The sequence below is a fragment of the Rhinoderma darwinii genome, chromosome 1 (assembly GCF_050947455.1).
Source record: "Rhinoderma darwinii isolate aRhiDar2 chromosome 1, aRhiDar2.hap1, whole genome shotgun sequence".
Lineage (NCBI taxonomy): Eukaryota > Metazoa > Chordata > Amphibia > Anura > Rhinodermatidae > Rhinoderma > Rhinoderma darwinii.
The window spans coordinates 423042524-423059188 of NC_134687.1; the positions used below are offsets into that span (position 1 = coordinate 423042524).

At 42.0% G+C, this 16665-nt stretch overlaps 1 protein-coding gene and 1 long non-coding RNA gene across 2 annotated transcripts in view; one reads left to right on the plus strand and one right to left on the minus strand.

Annotated features, from left to right (window-relative positions):
• ASCC2 (activating signal cointegrator 1 complex subunit 2) overlaps positions 1-16665 on the plus strand; it is a 49446-nt gene that overhangs the window by 13857 nt on the left and 18924 nt on the right. Inside the window, exons 9-14 of the mRNA XM_075829763.1 lie at positions 1303-1377; positions 11013-11120; positions 11213-11281; positions 13237-13311; positions 13391-13559; positions 13673-13881. Of these exons, the coding sequence (XP_075685878.1) occupies positions 1303-1377; positions 11013-11120; positions 11213-11281; positions 13237-13311; positions 13391-13559; positions 13673-13881 (705 nt within the window). The remainder of the gene's footprint in view (positions 1-1302; positions 1378-11012; positions 11121-11212; positions 11282-13236; positions 13312-13390; positions 13560-13672; positions 13882-16665) is intronic.
• LOC142655519 (uncharacterized) lies at positions 1208-12195 on the minus strand. Its single transcript, XR_012849510.1, has 2 exons — positions 11788-12195; positions 1208-1343 (listed from the first exon to the last, which is right to left on the minus strand). It is a non-coding gene; the product is annotated as an uncharacterized LOC142655519 (long non-coding RNA).

Genomic DNA, 16665 nt, shown 5'->3' on the forward strand with positions numbered 1-16665 from the left:
AGGAGCAGCACTATTTCTGGCCATTTATATGACTTTGCAATTTTTAGTGGTTTTCCTCTTTGCATGCTATATCTGTTTGCCTTTATCTCTGAGCTGGGTGGTGGATACTGGCAGCCACACACTACACACAGTAAGAAGAGGAGAATCTTCCCCATAACCTTCTCTCTCACTCAGAAACAGCCCCAGGATCATCAGGACATATGTAGAGAAGAATTGACCTGTGAATAAAGTGCTTTGGTTGTGATAGAAAGTTTATATGCCTGTCGTTCTGCTCTTCTCTACTGCACTTCCTGCTCATTCTTCTCCTTTCCATAGGCTTTCATAGGCATGTGTAATCTGATACATGTGTGCTGCAGTCCGACTCCAGACGGATAGAGCTGAATTTTCAGAGTGAGTGTCCGCTTAACAGAGGAAGGGGGAGCAGGAAACAGCCAGATTTGAGCAGAAAGAGGCATTTTCTAATATGATATATTATAATGTACTGCTGCTCAACCGCTATTCCGTGACCGGAGCCATCTGCTTCCGACTCCAACTACTGCATACCATTCAAAATATCCAGCGCCCGGAGGCAGCCGGAGCAGTTGATCGGTCTAGGTGTCGGACCCCCACCGATCATAAACTGATGACCTATCCTGTGGAAAACCCCTTTAAACATAAAACTATGGAATGGGTGATTTTTTTTTTACAATGTTCTCTAAAATTGAGCCACCTATAACAGATATGCGAAGGAAAACATTTAAACCAAGTAACTGATAGTCATAGCCTCAAGTAAAGTGTTTGTTTGAAACCGATACAGATGTCAAATATATATAGAAGCAAATGTTACCACCAAACAATCATTGTACAAGGAAGCAAAGATGTAAATGGTAAAAATGTTTCTAAAAATACTTGTCTCTAAAGGTGATGTTCCATAAATGTGTACCATAAATGATTGTTAAGCACTTTATTTGATGCTTCACTTCATTGCTTATTGTATCACCGCCCTCCACTTGGTCTCCCTCTTGCTCTGAATACTCAACTGTTGCTAGGCAGAACACGCAACGAAAAGCAAAAACACTTGTCAAACAATTTTACCAACATGATGAGGTGTAGATCAATGACTCGAGTCCTAAATACCAAATTTATGTAAAGAATATCACTGATTCTGCCAAGAAAACATACCAGTAGGATTCAGCTATCAGAATGAGGTTAAGTGTATGATGCGTAATTTTTGTGTACATATACCATTTTTTTTTTTTATGATGGCATAAACTGAAACTGCTGGATAATAACTGGCATTTTGTCTTGTTCTTTGCTTTTCAGTTTGTGCTCCTTTTATGAGCTGTGCTGCTCAGAGCTTGAATCTGCAATAATAAAACGAAAATTTCAAGATAAGAGGTACATATAAGATGACTTTGCACTTGAAAAAACCCTCTGTCATGAAGTCAATGGGGCACGGTTATTGAGCATAACGCACCAGAATAGTGTATTAAAGAATATAAAAGATTACTGTTAAATGTGCCCCAATAGTCTCCTACTGGTCCCCCCCATCCTGCTACTTTACTTCACAGGAGCCTGGAGATCCAGCTATGTCATCCACATTGCTAGACAGCAAGCTGAACCTATTCAGATGCTACCTATCAATAACGGAAAATGCAAGTTATTCTTCTGTAAAATAAACATTATAATCAGGGTTTCCCATTTTCATTGTATTATTGGGGGATTTATCATTACATATATCATATTCTTATCTGAAGTATTAAATTATGTTTTGTTTTCTTTGTAACATAATTTGGAAAACCGTTTTATATATAAATCAAAAAGTAAGAATGTAAGGCTGCGTCAGGGCTCCGTTCCGTCTGAGCTTTCCGTCGGAACGGAGCCCTGACACACATATGGTTTCCGTTTCCATCACCATTGATTTCAATGGTGACAGATCCGGTGCCATTGGCTTCCGTTTGTCTCCGTTGTGCAAGGGTTCCGTCGTTTTGACGGAATCTATACCGTCGTCGACGACGCTATTGATTCCTGACGGATGTGTGAACGAAGCCTTAGAATGACTTTTTGACAAAAGATGTACTATACAGTTATCCAAAGAGGCATCAAAGAGTTGTATGCTTTAACAGGTTCCCGACGGCTGGCTGTGTATTTACGGCCGGCGGTCAGGGTCCTTAAAACCAGTGCCATAGACTTTTTACGGCTCGGGTTTTTTTTTTTTAATTCTTTATTTTGTTGACCCAAGAGGTCCATTTTATAACATAAAGGGTACATAAAACAAAGCATTGCACATATGAAGTACATAATCCAACAGTAAATGTACAAAAAGCATAAATACATTGTTCCGGCTCGGGTTTTAACTTCCTGCCCGCGCGATCGGGCAGCTGAATGTCGGGTCTCCGGCTGTCAGTGACTGCCGGGGGCCCTGAGGAGAGGATAGAAGCAGCTTTCGCTGCTTCTGTCTTTTCTGATCACTTGTACACAGCGCTAAATGAACGCTGTGTATAGGAATAGGGGCAGCGGCCGCGCCGCTGCCTCTATTCCTCCCGGTGTTCATGTGACTGGTCACATGATCGCCGGGTGCCGTTACTGAGAGACTGCTGCTGGGTCTAACTAGACCCAGCACAGCCCTATTAGTGACAATCGTCACTATGAGAGGGCTGATTTCCCCTGTAACTGGGGCTGCTGTGCATGGTGTAAAACATGGTGTAAAAGAAAGAAAAAAATATATAAAGTTCCCCAAAGGTCTTTTTTGACCTTTTGAGGGACAGACCATAGTAATAATAGTAAAGTAAAGTGCAAAATTTAAAAAAAAATAAATACACATAATATACCCACCCCAAAAAGAAACGTCTCCCTCCCCCCCCCCACCAATCATTGTTGTAACGCTAGCGCTGACCCAATTACCCTAATATAAACATGTCATATTAAAATTTATGGTAGACAATGACGATCACAAATAAAAGGTCTATTTTAGGGTAAAACTATGTTATTACCAAAAAAAATAGCTGAAAGTAAAAAAGCTTATTTTTTTTACTATTTTCAATCATTAAGAATAAAAATTCTAACATGGCAAAAAGGATGTGTTTAAAAGCGATAAAAAAAGAAACCTGCATTGTCTACGGAAAAAACTTCGCAAAAATCACGTCGTTAGCCCAACAAATAAAAAAAGTTATAGCCATTTACCTAACACGTGCTAAAAAGGGCTAAACGGTGTCTGGTCCTGAAGGCGCAAAATAGCCCGGTCCTGAACTGGTTAAAAGCTATGGAAACCTTTTGAAGACTGTTTTATATTTTAAAAAAAATAATATTTATTATAGTGTTTGGTTCAACTTTGAATTTGTTTTTTATTTATTTATTTTTTTTTACTTTTTGAGATGCAGCTTCTATGTATCCTGGATACAGAAACTGTATCTTGCACTGAAATCCGAATCAGTCAGGTCAGCAGGACTTACAGCTTCAGTGACCATTAGGGCTGGGCGATTAATCAAATTCATTTGATTAATTCACCCTCAAGGGCTCCCACGGTTCGGTTATTTAACAGAATCGTTGAATTGGTTCTTTAGTGGCACCGTCACGCCGTGCTGCAGGAGGAAGCTTCACACCATCACCTGGTCCGCCCCTTCTGACAAGCTGTGCCTTGTTCTGTCCCTGCTTCCCCATGGAATTCCTGTTCTGTACTGAACAAAATGATACAATATGGAACCGCAGTTCCGTGGGGAACCAGGGGCTCCTAGTATATAGCCACACCACCCTATAGATACCGCCCCGCTGTAGACAACACCCCTGCAGATCACACCACCACCCCCCCTTGCAGATCGCAGGTGCTACGATCTACAAGGTAAGATGGGGGTGCGGTTTACAAGGGAGGGGGTGGTGCGAACTACAAGTGGGGGTGCGATCTACATGGGGGGGGTGTAATCTACAAAGGAGGGGGGGTGAAGGTGTGATGTACATGTAGGGGTGCTATCTACGAGAAATGGGGTGTGGGGTACGAGCTATATGGAGGGTTGGGGTGCTATCTACAAGGGGGTGTGGAACTAAATTGGGGGGTGGCACAATGTGGGCACTCACTATGTGGCACTGTTACTATATGTAGGCACTGTCACTATATGTGGGCACTATCTACATGGGCACACTGGCTTTTTCAGGGGATTAGGACAAAAAACCCTGATTAATGAAATCCATCCCTTTTTTTTTTTTTTTTTTTTTTTTTTTTTTTTTTTTTTTTTAATGGTCATTAAAAACGAATGGACGGGAAATGGATGAGAATTTTGAGACACTGATGCAAAATCGACATGAAAAACTGAGGTGGTGACGGGCCGAGAGAGATGTTGGTGCACGCAGTGCATAATTGATTATAGATTCTGTTAACCTGTTCCCTGCCGGAATATATATTGTATATAAAGAAAATGATTTATTAAGATATCTCCTGCTATTACTGTTAAATAAAGAGAAAAAATAGGAGAATCGAGATATAAATCGAAAATTGGCCAAATTGTTGGAAAAAAAATCGCCCAGCCCTAGTGACAGCGGGTCCTGTGTCTCTGACACGCAGGATCCACCTGTTATTGATCGCATCTAAGTTATTAAGAGGTGGATCCTGCGTGTCAGAGGCTTGTAAGTCCCGCTGATCTGACAGATTTGGGTTTTAGCCCAGGATACAGCTTCCATGTATCCAGGAGACATAGACGTTGTATCTCAAAAATAAAAACAAATTTACAAGTTGCGCTAAACACTATAATACATTGTTTTAGTGTAAAAAATAAATAAGTCGACTTCCAGTTCCGGCGCGCACATGAGTAGACGCGAGTAAGGAGAGCTCCGTTAACCCGACTCAAAAACCGGGGTCCCGAGGCTTTGATACCTGACCTGAGGCTGCTGGCCGACAACCCTACGTACAGGCTTCTCTCCGGCGTATGGAGAGATATCTGGTGAAAACCGGGACCCCAGGATTAAAAACACAGGCCCTGCAGACTGACGACATGCTGCCGCTGGGGAAAATGGCGCCTGAGCCGGCCAGGAACACGAGGAGTACGAGCTCGCGCTCGGCATCACAACCTCCTCTGGTGCAGCCAGATGGGGAAGAAGGTGAGCCTGAGACTATGTTTCACAATATGGACATTTCATGTCGAGTCTTGGCCAGGGAAGTAGCGAAACTTATAGCCCCAGATATCACAGCTTCTCTGGAGGCGACGGTGTCGAAATTATTGCACCAAATTCAGTCGGATGTCTCAGCTCAGGCGGAAAGACTTAACGATTTGGAACAACGGTTCAGTTTATTGGAGGATGAGCTAGCGGGAACACAGGAGGAGGTGAAGAAGGTGATAGCTTGCAATCTACAGCTGGTTGATAAAGTGGATGACTTGGAGAATCGCTCGAGGAGGAGCAATTTACGTATTATTGGGCTCCCAGAGTCTATACCAGCAGGCCAGCTGCTAAAGTTGTGTGCGGTGGAGTTGCCTCAGGCGCTGGGGTTGCCAGCCCCGCTGAGAGCGGAGAGAGCTCATAGAGTGGGACCGGTGCGAAGTGTGACCCAAGATGGCGCCCCAGCACGACCGCGACCAGTCATTGTGAAGTACCTGGACTATGTGGATAAAACGAATGTGTTACAGGCCTACCGAAGGTCAGCGGCACAAGTGAGAGTGCGAGGCAGCAGAATCTTAATGTTTGGAGATTACTCGGCTGAGGTTACACGTAAGCGGCGGGCTTTTAGCACGGTGTGCTCTCTACTGGTCCAGAAACGCATTCGGTTCTCTTTGATGTTTCCCGCCATTCTCAGGATCTTCGAACCCGGTGGTGGGATGGAATCGTTTTCTTCTCCAGGGGAGGCGGCTAAGTTTGTGGAAAGCTTGTCCAAAGACAACAATGGTGATAGCCAGACACACAGGGGCGGACTGCCTCGCAGGGGACGTTCCAGAAACAGGAGTATCAGGAGGGGTCTCACCTCTTCTTCCCCGGATTGAAGGGAACTGCCCAGGCGGTGATGGAAGGAGACTCATGTTATTTTAAGTCCCACATTGTTTGAGACAAAATTGTTATACCTATCGGTGCATCGGAGGTTGAGGTTTACTGATGTTAATGGTAGGAGAGGGCCCAGTTGAGGGAGGCTTGAGGAAATTTTTGCAAGGAGTCGGGTGGGAGTGTAAGGCGCTGTTGATACTTTCCGGGTATACAGGGAGGTCATGGTATACCAAGGGGTTTCTAGTGGTGGAATGTACAGAGATTTCACGCTAAAATGTGCGAAAAAAGTGAAGTCTGAAATTAGTAATGATCTGTTGTTGGGGGTTCAATTCTGTTTTATGTTTAGGGAGGGGGAAGGAGGGGGGGAAACTGTCTCGGTGGATGAGGTTTGCTTTGCCATTACTGTGAGATGCCTAAGGTAATAACATGGAATGTGAAGGGGCTGCAGTCCCCACATAAACGCATGATGGTTCTTCGCCACCTGAAAAAGCTGAAAGCGGATATAGCGATTTTACAGGAAACCCATCTATTGGAACATGATTTCCAGAGAATGCGTAAATTATGGGTGGGCACAGTAATGGGTTCTCCAGCAGTTAATGGCAAGGCAGGCGTCTTACTGCTCATACACAAAAGAATTGAATGTTCTGTGATTACTTATGAGCGGGATGAGGGGGGCAGATATTTGCATGTGATCTTAGAGGGCGCCATGGGGAGAGTGAGTTTGTACTGTATATATGCACCAAATGACAACAATCGGGTATTTTTTAAATTTCTGGAAGGAAAACTGCTAGTGGATAAAGAACCTCAGATTCTGCTGGGAGGGGACCTTAACTCAGTCTTATGCACAACAGAGGATAGGAGAAGGGGAGATGGTAGGGTGTTGGTTGAAAGAACACACGATAAAGTCTTGGCCCCATTAATGTCTTCCACGGGCATGGTAGATGTATGGAGAACACAATTTCCATTAGGTAGAGAGTTCACTCATTTTTCTCATGTGCATACCGCATGGTCGCGTATTGACTATTTTATGGCTTCTCCGGTGCTCCTCTCTAGGATCCTTAGTGCTCGAATAGAGGACTTGGTGATTTCAGATCATTCACCGGTTTCTCTGATCTTGGCAGATACATTTAAAAGGGGGTCGGATATATTGTGGAAATTTCCGTCGTTTCTGGCCACTGATGAATCCTTTCAATCATGCTTGAAGGGGTGGTTAGGGGAATATAGTCAGGAAAATCAAGCTCATGGAGAGAACAGTCACTTGTTTTGGGACACAGCCAAGGCAGTGCTGAGGGGGAGGATAATTTCTTATGTGGCGTCGCTTAAACGAAAAACCAACAAGCATTACAACGAGTCTGGTAGGAATCTTCGCATGAAATACACAGCGTACTTGGCAAATTCGACACTAGCGCTTAGGGGGGAATGGCTCACGGCTAAGGCACAGTTTGAAAGGTGGCTGGACAAAAAAGAAAGGTTCCAGAGAGAACAAACAACTGCGCATTTTTTCAGATATGGGAACAAATCAGGCTCCCTGCTGGCCAAAATGGCGAAAGGACAATTTCGCCCGACTCACATAGGGGGGTTGAGAGATGGGAACGGGGAAATACAGAAGGATCCAAAGATCGTCAATGATATACTGGGAGATTATTATACTGCGCTATATGCACAGGACAACTCGGAGAGGGCTGAGGGGAGGGAGTTTCTGGATTCCTTAACGTTACCGTCTCTCTCGGACTCTGATAGAGAAGCATTAAATGCATTGATCACGGAACAAGAGGTCATTGATCACGGAACAAGAGGTCATATCGACCATTAAATCACTGACGAATAACAAAGCGCCAGGGCCAGATGGATTTTCTAGCGGTTTTTACAAACTTATGAGGGAGGAAGTCACGCCCATTTTATTGCCGGTGTATAATCGTATACTGTTGAATAAGGAATTCTTGAAATCGGGAAATGTAGCTTATATCAAAGTCTTGTATAAGGAAGGGAAAGACCCGGCTAACCCGGGGTCCTATCGACCAATCTCTTTGATAAATCAGGATGTTAAAATATTGTCGATACTGGCAGACAGGTTGGCTATGTTTCTCCCGAATTTGATTGGGCCACACCAGGTGGGGTTTGTTAAGGGGAGGTCGGCGGTCAAAAACATACGCACGGTTTTGGCGGTACAAGACGCAATGAGGACTTCTAACATGGAGGGACATGATTCGCCAGCACTTTTAACGCTAGATGCCGAAAAGGCCTTCGATAATGTCCACTGGGAGTGGCTGAGGTTAGTTCTAGATAGATTTGGGGTACAAGGATTGTTTAGGAATTACTTGGAAGCATTATATTCAGAACCGCTAGCTAGGGTGTTCACTGCAGGATTTTTGTCAGCACCAATACATTTACAGAAGGGAACAAGGCAGGGATGCCCCCTGTCTCCATTGCTGTTCGACTTGGCTTTGGAACCGCTAGCGAGACATCTTTTGTCCTCTAGGGATTTTGAAGGGATTATGGTTGGCAGTCAGGAGGTCAAACTAACATGCTTTGCTGACGATCTTCTGTTGTTTCTGAGATCGCCTGGGGATCATTTGGGGGGAGTGCTGGAGAAGCTAAAATACTTTGGGTCATTCTCAGGCTATAAAGTCAATGCGCAAAAGAGTCAACTACTTTACTTGAAGGAATCAGGGGCAAGACCACCCTTGCAGGGTACGGTGGAAATAGCCAGATCTTATATCACATACCTGGGGATTAAGATAGGTAAATTTCCCTCTTCCCTCTATAAGCTAAATTATTCGCCCTTGTTTGAAAAAATTCATAAGGAACTAAATCGATGGGCGTCATTGCCATTGTCGTTGTTTGGGAGAGCTGCTCTTTTAAAAATGATAAGCTTTGCTCGCCTGTTATATCCAATGCAAACCATACCCATATTGATAAAGCATCTAGATAACCAGAAATTAGACAGCATTTTTACAATTCTTGTGGCAAAAGAGACCTAGGATTGCATATAAAAAATTGGCTCTACCCAAAGTGGATGGAGGCATTCAGCTGCCACTTATACGATATTACAATTTAGCGGCCATCTGCAGGCATATAGGGGACTGGATACATAACACTAATATGTACTCCAATGTTCAGCTGGAGCAGGATTTGGCGGGATCGGTTCCGCTGCAGGCCCTGCTACATCTGCCGTATGCTCAACTGCCTAATAATGTTAAGTCAAGTCTGTTGCTGAAAGATACAATCGGTGCCTGGAAGGCGGTGCGGAAGCTTTTTGGTCTTCCGTATGGTCTCTCTAAATTCTGGCCGTTGTGGGATAACCCCATGTTCCCACAGGGGAGTCAGAATAAATTGTTTTTGCAGTGGAGAGATGAAGGGATCAATGTCCTGGGCCAACTCATGAATGTTGAGGAGGGGAGATGGCTTACGTGGCAGGAGGTTTCTAGCAAATATAATTTGAGGGGAAACCAGTATTTGCAATATGCTCAAGTAACAGGGTTATGTAAAACCAAAGTCTGCAATATTGAGGCAGTGGAGATGCGGGGAGCATTTGATGGGTTGGTGCCGCAGGGTGGTACGGGGAGAAGCCTTGCAAGTTTATATGGTAAACTTCGGAATGCTCATCTTGATTCCTTTAGTACTTCTTGCTTTAAAACGTGGGAGGTAGAGCTGGAGGATCCAGAAATCTCCAGCAAAATTCGAGATGGATGGGAGAGGGTGAGGAAGGTCATGGTAAATGAACAGTGGCGGGAGATGCACTTCCGGCTTATGCACAGAGCGACATACGCCTTTAATTTTTCCTATAGGGACGCTCCAGCACACTATCTGCGTAGTTGTCCTAAATGCGACTTACACAAAGCTAATTTACTTCATGGGATGTGGTTGTGCCCACAAATTCGCACGTTTTGGGATCGGGCTCTACAATTCATTAAAGACACCTGGGGGGAGGAGGTCCACGCAAACCCACAGGCAGTGTTGTTTCACTATATCCCTTTGGATCCATGGGGGGAGGGACCACCTATAGTGGCCCGGAAAGGAGTACATATGGCATTATTGGCTATCAAGAAGTGCATCTTGCGCCACTGGTTACAGGCATCGGTACCGGAAATTGCGGAGGTCGTGACCACTCTCAAGACTTTAATAGGATATGATAGAACGGACCTAGAAAGACACAAAGAAAGGTCTACAGAGCAATTTTTTAAAACTTGGCGTACATTCATCGAGCAACATTATCCCACAGCAGAGATAGGGGTGTTCATGCGCACATTTCGACACACATCATGGTATAGTTCACAGAGTATCCAGGGCACGCTAGGCATTCTGGTGGCTAGTTGAGAAAATGTTCACCGAGATGGGGGAGAAGTTGGGGGGAGGGAAGGGAATTGTTGGATGTGTTTTGTATTATTAATTACTTTGTAACTTAATGATGACAAGGAAAATGGAAAATAATTTTGAAGCTGGAACACATTATTATCTGATGTACGTATTATTGTATGTGTGACACACATTGCATACTTGTAACTGTTCTGGCTTTGAATAAAAATATATTTGAAAAAAAAAATAAAAAATAAATAAGTCTTCAATGGTTTCCATAGCCTTTAAAAAAAAAAATAATCAGTTCACTGTATAATATCCTTTACATTAAGAGACTGGCTAAATTGAAAATAAAAAATGAGAAGTCGAGCAGCATTATTGAAATTGGCCATCTGATCATTTGTCATCAGCATTATAAATCGTAGCGCTACATAATAATTAGGCGTAGGTATTAACTCATACCATGGTCTAATTGTCAGGTGTAAGAATGTATGCACAACTAGGAAACCACTGTTGGAATGCAGGCTAAGATTTCCCCTATGGGAGTTACAAATGGTCGTGTCGTTCTAGTCCTGGGACTTGGCTAACATTAACATACCACCTAAATAATGACACATCTCATGGGATATTAAAACCAGAAATAATCAGTCACTGAGGTGATACTGCAAGCCTAAACCTATGCCAAAATATCTGTTCATAGACTCACATAGTTTGAGGATGCGTCGATTTGCCAAATAAAACAGCCCTTAGATGTGGATTTTTCTTTGTTTTGCCAGCATACAGCTTGATCTCTGGAAGAGACTATCTCACTCACTGAAGAAGTTGTTAGAAATCTCTCATATCATTATCAGCAATACATGTCTGCAGCCCATCCTTGAGCACAGGTAGATGTAACCCCTTTTGTGCCTCCACCTGCCTTCATTCCTCTACTGTGGCCCAATATCAAGCCTGAGTATCTGTTGTTTTTTTTTTTCAGAGCAGAAAATATTCAACCTTACGTGGAAGAATTTCTACAAATATTAACAAATTTACTTCCAGAGAGAAGGTAAGGATATATTCGGTGTAAAAAAATAAATAATAGAACATAGTTAATTTGTACGGTGGAAGGTTAGATTTATTCTATTTTTTTCAGTCATTTTTTTTTTTTTTTTTTATCCTCCTTTTTTCTTTTTTTTTTTTATAGATCCAATATTCGTTTTTGATAAAAAAAAAAAAATATAAGAAAACATGTATACCACAACTATTCTGTATGACCCTAGCTTTACTATTATCTTACCAAAATGTGAAAAGTTCCTTCAGCAGGCAGCTTGAGCCGGTGCCACTTCCACTGGTGCCCAAGGAAGGCATAACGAGTGTGTCACACATGACATGTTCCTTTACAGCCTAACTGGAGCACGGAAGTAAAGTCAGGCCACCTACAGAGGGAAGGCAGTGGGAAATTTGAAGAATGGGCAGATGGAGGCAAACTTTAGATTTTGAGCTTGGCAAGGAATAAACTTTGAACTTCAGGGTTTCTGAAATATTAGCATATTCTAATTTATTTTTTTTAACCTGCAGTGGAAAGATGTCACAATAGTGTTGTCCTAGTGGTGCTTGCTTGGATTCTACTGTGATGAGGGCACAATGGTGCTGGTCTGGGTTTCACTGTGACAATGTCACATCAATTTTTATCTTGTTTCCTAGGCAGAGTTTTACTGTGATGCCACTATAGTGCTGGTTATGGTTTTACTGTGGTGATGTCACTATAGTTATGGTTATACTGTGGTGATGTCTCATCGGAACTGGTTTGGGTTCTACTGTGATTTTGTCACAATGGTGCTTGTCTGAGTTCTACTTTTATAATGTTGCAATGCTAATAATGGTCTGGATTCTACTGTGATGATGTCACAATGGTGTTGTGTTGCTAGGCTGGATTATTCTGTGAAGAGGTCACAATGGTTCTAGTTTATGTTCCTACTGCTGGGTTCTTCTGGGATATTACAATAGTTCTGATTTGGGTTTTACTGTGATAATGTCACAATGCTGCCGTTTTGGCTTCTTTTATGATGTCATAGAGGTGCTGGTCTGTGTTCCTAAACTGGTTTCTCATGTGAAAATGTCACAATGAAACTTGTCTGGATTATATTGTGATTATGTCACAATGATTTTGGTCTGTGTTCTATTGTGATGAATTTGTCTAAATGGCGCTGGTCTGGGTTTTACTGTGATGTCACAAGTGGAATAGTGAAAGTCATTCTGTATGTAGTACAACAATATGATACGTAGTAGAAGGAGCTCTATAATGGTTTGATATGGGCACATTCTTCTTTTTTAATTAATTATTTGTATATTCTGACACTCACATGAAATATTCATAGAGCACTCAACAAACCATTCAGGCTACCTTTAATTACTATTCGTGTATACACTGTTTTTGCAGAGACCGGTGCTGTCCTGCTCACAATGATCACAGAGACCTACTGCCCTGATTGTTCCATGACAAAGTCTAGATATATATTAAAAAAAAAAAGATTTGGAAAAGGTCTACACCATCTAGGCTATAAGGCCATGTTCACACAGCATGGATTTTCCGTGGGCAAATCCATGAGTTGATTAGCTCCATTGTAATTAATTTACACTAATCTTCGGCTTTTCAGCAGGGAATTTGCAGCAACAGTGAACATGTGGGGGATTATAATATAAATGTGTTCATTGTTCCGAGCGGATATTTTCCTCAGTGTGTGAATTAGGGTATAAAATACCCAATTCAAATGAATTACCTGCGGAATGTTAGCGAATTCTGATTTCGGTATGGAATCCACGTCTGACAGAGTCTTCAGCGTGTCAATCAGCATAAATCTGTATAGCTTTTGCCAAATGTTTTCATGGAATTCTCAATTTTTAAGTCTGTTTTGCATAGTTTTCTTACATTAAAATATTTTAAGATTTGTTGTAGTGTCGCTATACCAGTTGAGTTACTTACACTATTTATAACAAATTTGTAATCTATTTTATATTAAGGTTTTTATGTGACTATGATGAGCGGTTTCCAGTAGCAGATGAAATCCACTTGCTACAACAAGTCTCCCCTTCTATGTATCCTTTCGGCACTCTTAGAATAGTAAAAAAAGCATATGCGCTCTTTCTTTCTGAGTTGTCCTTAACTTTTTATCAGTGACGAAACTCGCACCAGGTACTTGTTAAATGGCGTGCAGAGTGCAAGGGCAGAAGCTCAGAGACACCGGCCGAATTCTGTGCCACCAGCTCAGACTACTCCTGACAGAACCATAGAAGGGGCATGTGCAAGCAGTGAACGAAACTCTTCTTACCCAGAAGAACCTGAAGTGAGCATGCTGACTTTCAACGCACCTCCTACTACCTTCATCTCCCCACAATATGCTCTTTTTGTGTAGGTTCTCTGGTATCTTATGTGAATTAATAGACTGTTTTCACTCAGTGTGCAGGTGCTTCAGCGGCTTCATTTCGTACCGGTGTTGAGCTGGACTCTTTAGTGTCACAGGTGAAAGATTTGCTTCCTGATCTAGGTGAGGGCTTTATCTTAAGATGTCTTGAAGAATATGGACACAATCCTGAATGTGTCATCAACCACCTGCTGGAGGAAAACTTGTCGCCACATCTGCAGGAACTAGATCGTTTCATGCCCAGGTACTGTATTAAGTTGAGTTCCAACAAAAGTGTCATGTTTTTTGGTACGGTAACTGCCCAAAAATTGGTGTACAAGAAAAAGAGTTTAAAAGCTATGTACACCTTTGAAAACTTTCTTAGTAAAAAATGTAAAAAAAAAATGTATCGGGGTGTTTGGTGCAACTTTCTAATTACTTTATTAAAAATTATTTTTACTTTTTGAGATACAGCTGCTTTGTATCCTGTATACAGAGCAACTGTATCTACCGCTGAAAAATGTATCCGTCAGGTCAGCGGGACTGACTGGTTCAGTGACAGCGGGTCTTGTGTGTCTCTGACATGCAGGATCCACCTGTTATCGATCACATCTAAGTTATGAACTTCGATGTGATCGATAACTGCATGATCACGCAGGACCTGCTGTCACTGGACCTGTCGTTGCCACTGACCTGACGGGTACAGGATTCAGCATAAGATACAGCTGCTCTGTATACAGGATACAGAGTAGATGTATCTCAAAAAGTAACCCGCACCTATATCAAGAACGGAGGTGGAGAGTGGGCTGCGCATGCTGTGGATATGCCATAAATGTGTGAGTTGGGAATAACCCTTCAATAATCACATACATATACATTTTGCTTTCCCCTCTCCCCCCAAGGCTGGCACAGCCATATGATTCAGCATGCCCTTATTTGTCCATGTTATTCAGACAGGCAAAATACTATATTTTAAATTTAGGCAATTTTGCCCAAATGAGTCAACCATTGTGTGGTATCTTGTGAAAGATACAAAACTGTGAAAATGTCCTACTAGCTGCTAATAATTAATTTACATATATCCAATACAGTGTTACTGCATTCACTATGGGTAGAAGAATAATTAAAGGGTAACTAAACTTTCAGAAAACTTCTATAGTGACATGTCAGAAGTTTTGAAGGGTGGGGACCCCCACCGATCGCCATAACGAAGCGGCATATTCTGGACTAGATCCTGGGCCTTAGCCCAACGTCGCAAATATTAAATTGAGTAGCGATTAAAATAATTTTTGAGAATGGGAACTTCAGAACCGCCCTTGCGTTTTTCCTTTTATAGATTCTAAGCCCTCTTGCACACAATCGATTGCCACTGGGGCCGTTTTTCAAAGCATCCCAGTGGCACCCGATAGTTTTCACAAATCTATTCACTTTAGTGGGGGAATCAGGTCTGTGAAAACGGACCCAACTCACCGATCCGTGAAAAGATAGGACATGTCCTATCTCCACGGACGGGACTCAGACAGCACACACGGTCATGTTCATTAGGGCTAAGTGTCTTATTTCTCCACGTGATATCACAATTTCTTTTTTTCAAAACTATTATGGATACTCTGATTATAGTTGGGGAATTACCATAATTATACAATAGTTCTGGTAGGAGAACCATTGTAATCAATGCTATTAGTCTCCACTACATCCAAATTTAGCCTGGACCCGAGTTTTTCCCCAAAACAAAAATTAACAATGGATTTATATTAAAGTTAAAAAAAGATCAGACACATCTCTTGATACATAATTCTTAAATATTCAAAACCATATTGACACAGAATAGAAAATTAACTGGTTGAGAAAGGTCCAAAGGTAATTAACAAGCTTTCTCATAGTTCACCGAATTCCTGAAAAGCCTCTAGCGGTTAACGCTTCAATAGCACTTAACAATTTATTAGTATCTCCAAGAAATATTAGAAAATCATCCGCATGTAGGATTATTTTCTCAGTCCTAGTCCCATAGTTAAAGTCATATTATCATTGTTTCTAGCGGTTCGACAATAAGGGCAAACAGGTGACAGTGGACACCCCTGTCTGGTTCTTCCTATTTGGGGTCCTTTTACACCGGCCCGTTTTGGTGTAAAACGACGTGCGCCGATCAACGAGACTGCTTGTTGATCTGCGCTCGTTTGCTCCTTTCACAAGGAGCTATGATCAGTAATGTACGATCGCTCGTCCCCATACATTTCTATCATGTTTACACAGGGAGATGTGCTGCCAACAAAGATAATGTTTTCTCCTGCAGAAACGATACGATCAACCGATGAACGAGTGTTTTTCTCATTCATTCGGCTGATCATTGTCCTTTTTTTTTCAAATTCAAAGTTTTATTGGTTTTAATACAAACCGTTACAAAAACATACAGAAAAATTGTGTCCTCATAATAAAGGATCATTGCCCTTTTTACACAGGGCAATGATCGGGAACGAGTGTTTTATGAATTGCCCGATAATTGGCTGGTGTAAAAGGGCCCTTAGTCTATATCGCTCTGTTTCCTGGTTAAAGAAGATGGAGGCACGTTGACTTTTATATAAAATGCGAATCCGTTAATAATTGCAGTACAAAACGGGGTTCTTCCAGAATAGCAAATAAAAAAGGCCGTTCCACACAGTCAAAGGTTTTGTTGCGTCAATTGATAGCAGTGCCCTATTACCAGCAGTATCCATTTTCGCTTGGATATTTAAAAACAACCTTCTTATATTAGTAGAATTTGTTTCATTCTACATATATCCTGACTGGTCTGGAGTCACAATTTTTTTTCACTTATTGATAATCGATTCGCCATTATTTTTGCCAAAACTTTATCTGAGTTCAACAATGCAATCGGTCTATAAGAGTCCACTGCCATCGCATCTTTCCCTGGTTTAAGATTGAGTTAGAATAGATTCAGACATTGATCTAGGAAACTCTAATGCAGAATTAAACACTGATATTAACTGAGGCAACAGTATACTTCTATAATTGTCATAGATTTCAATAGGAATCCCATCAGGTCCTGTAG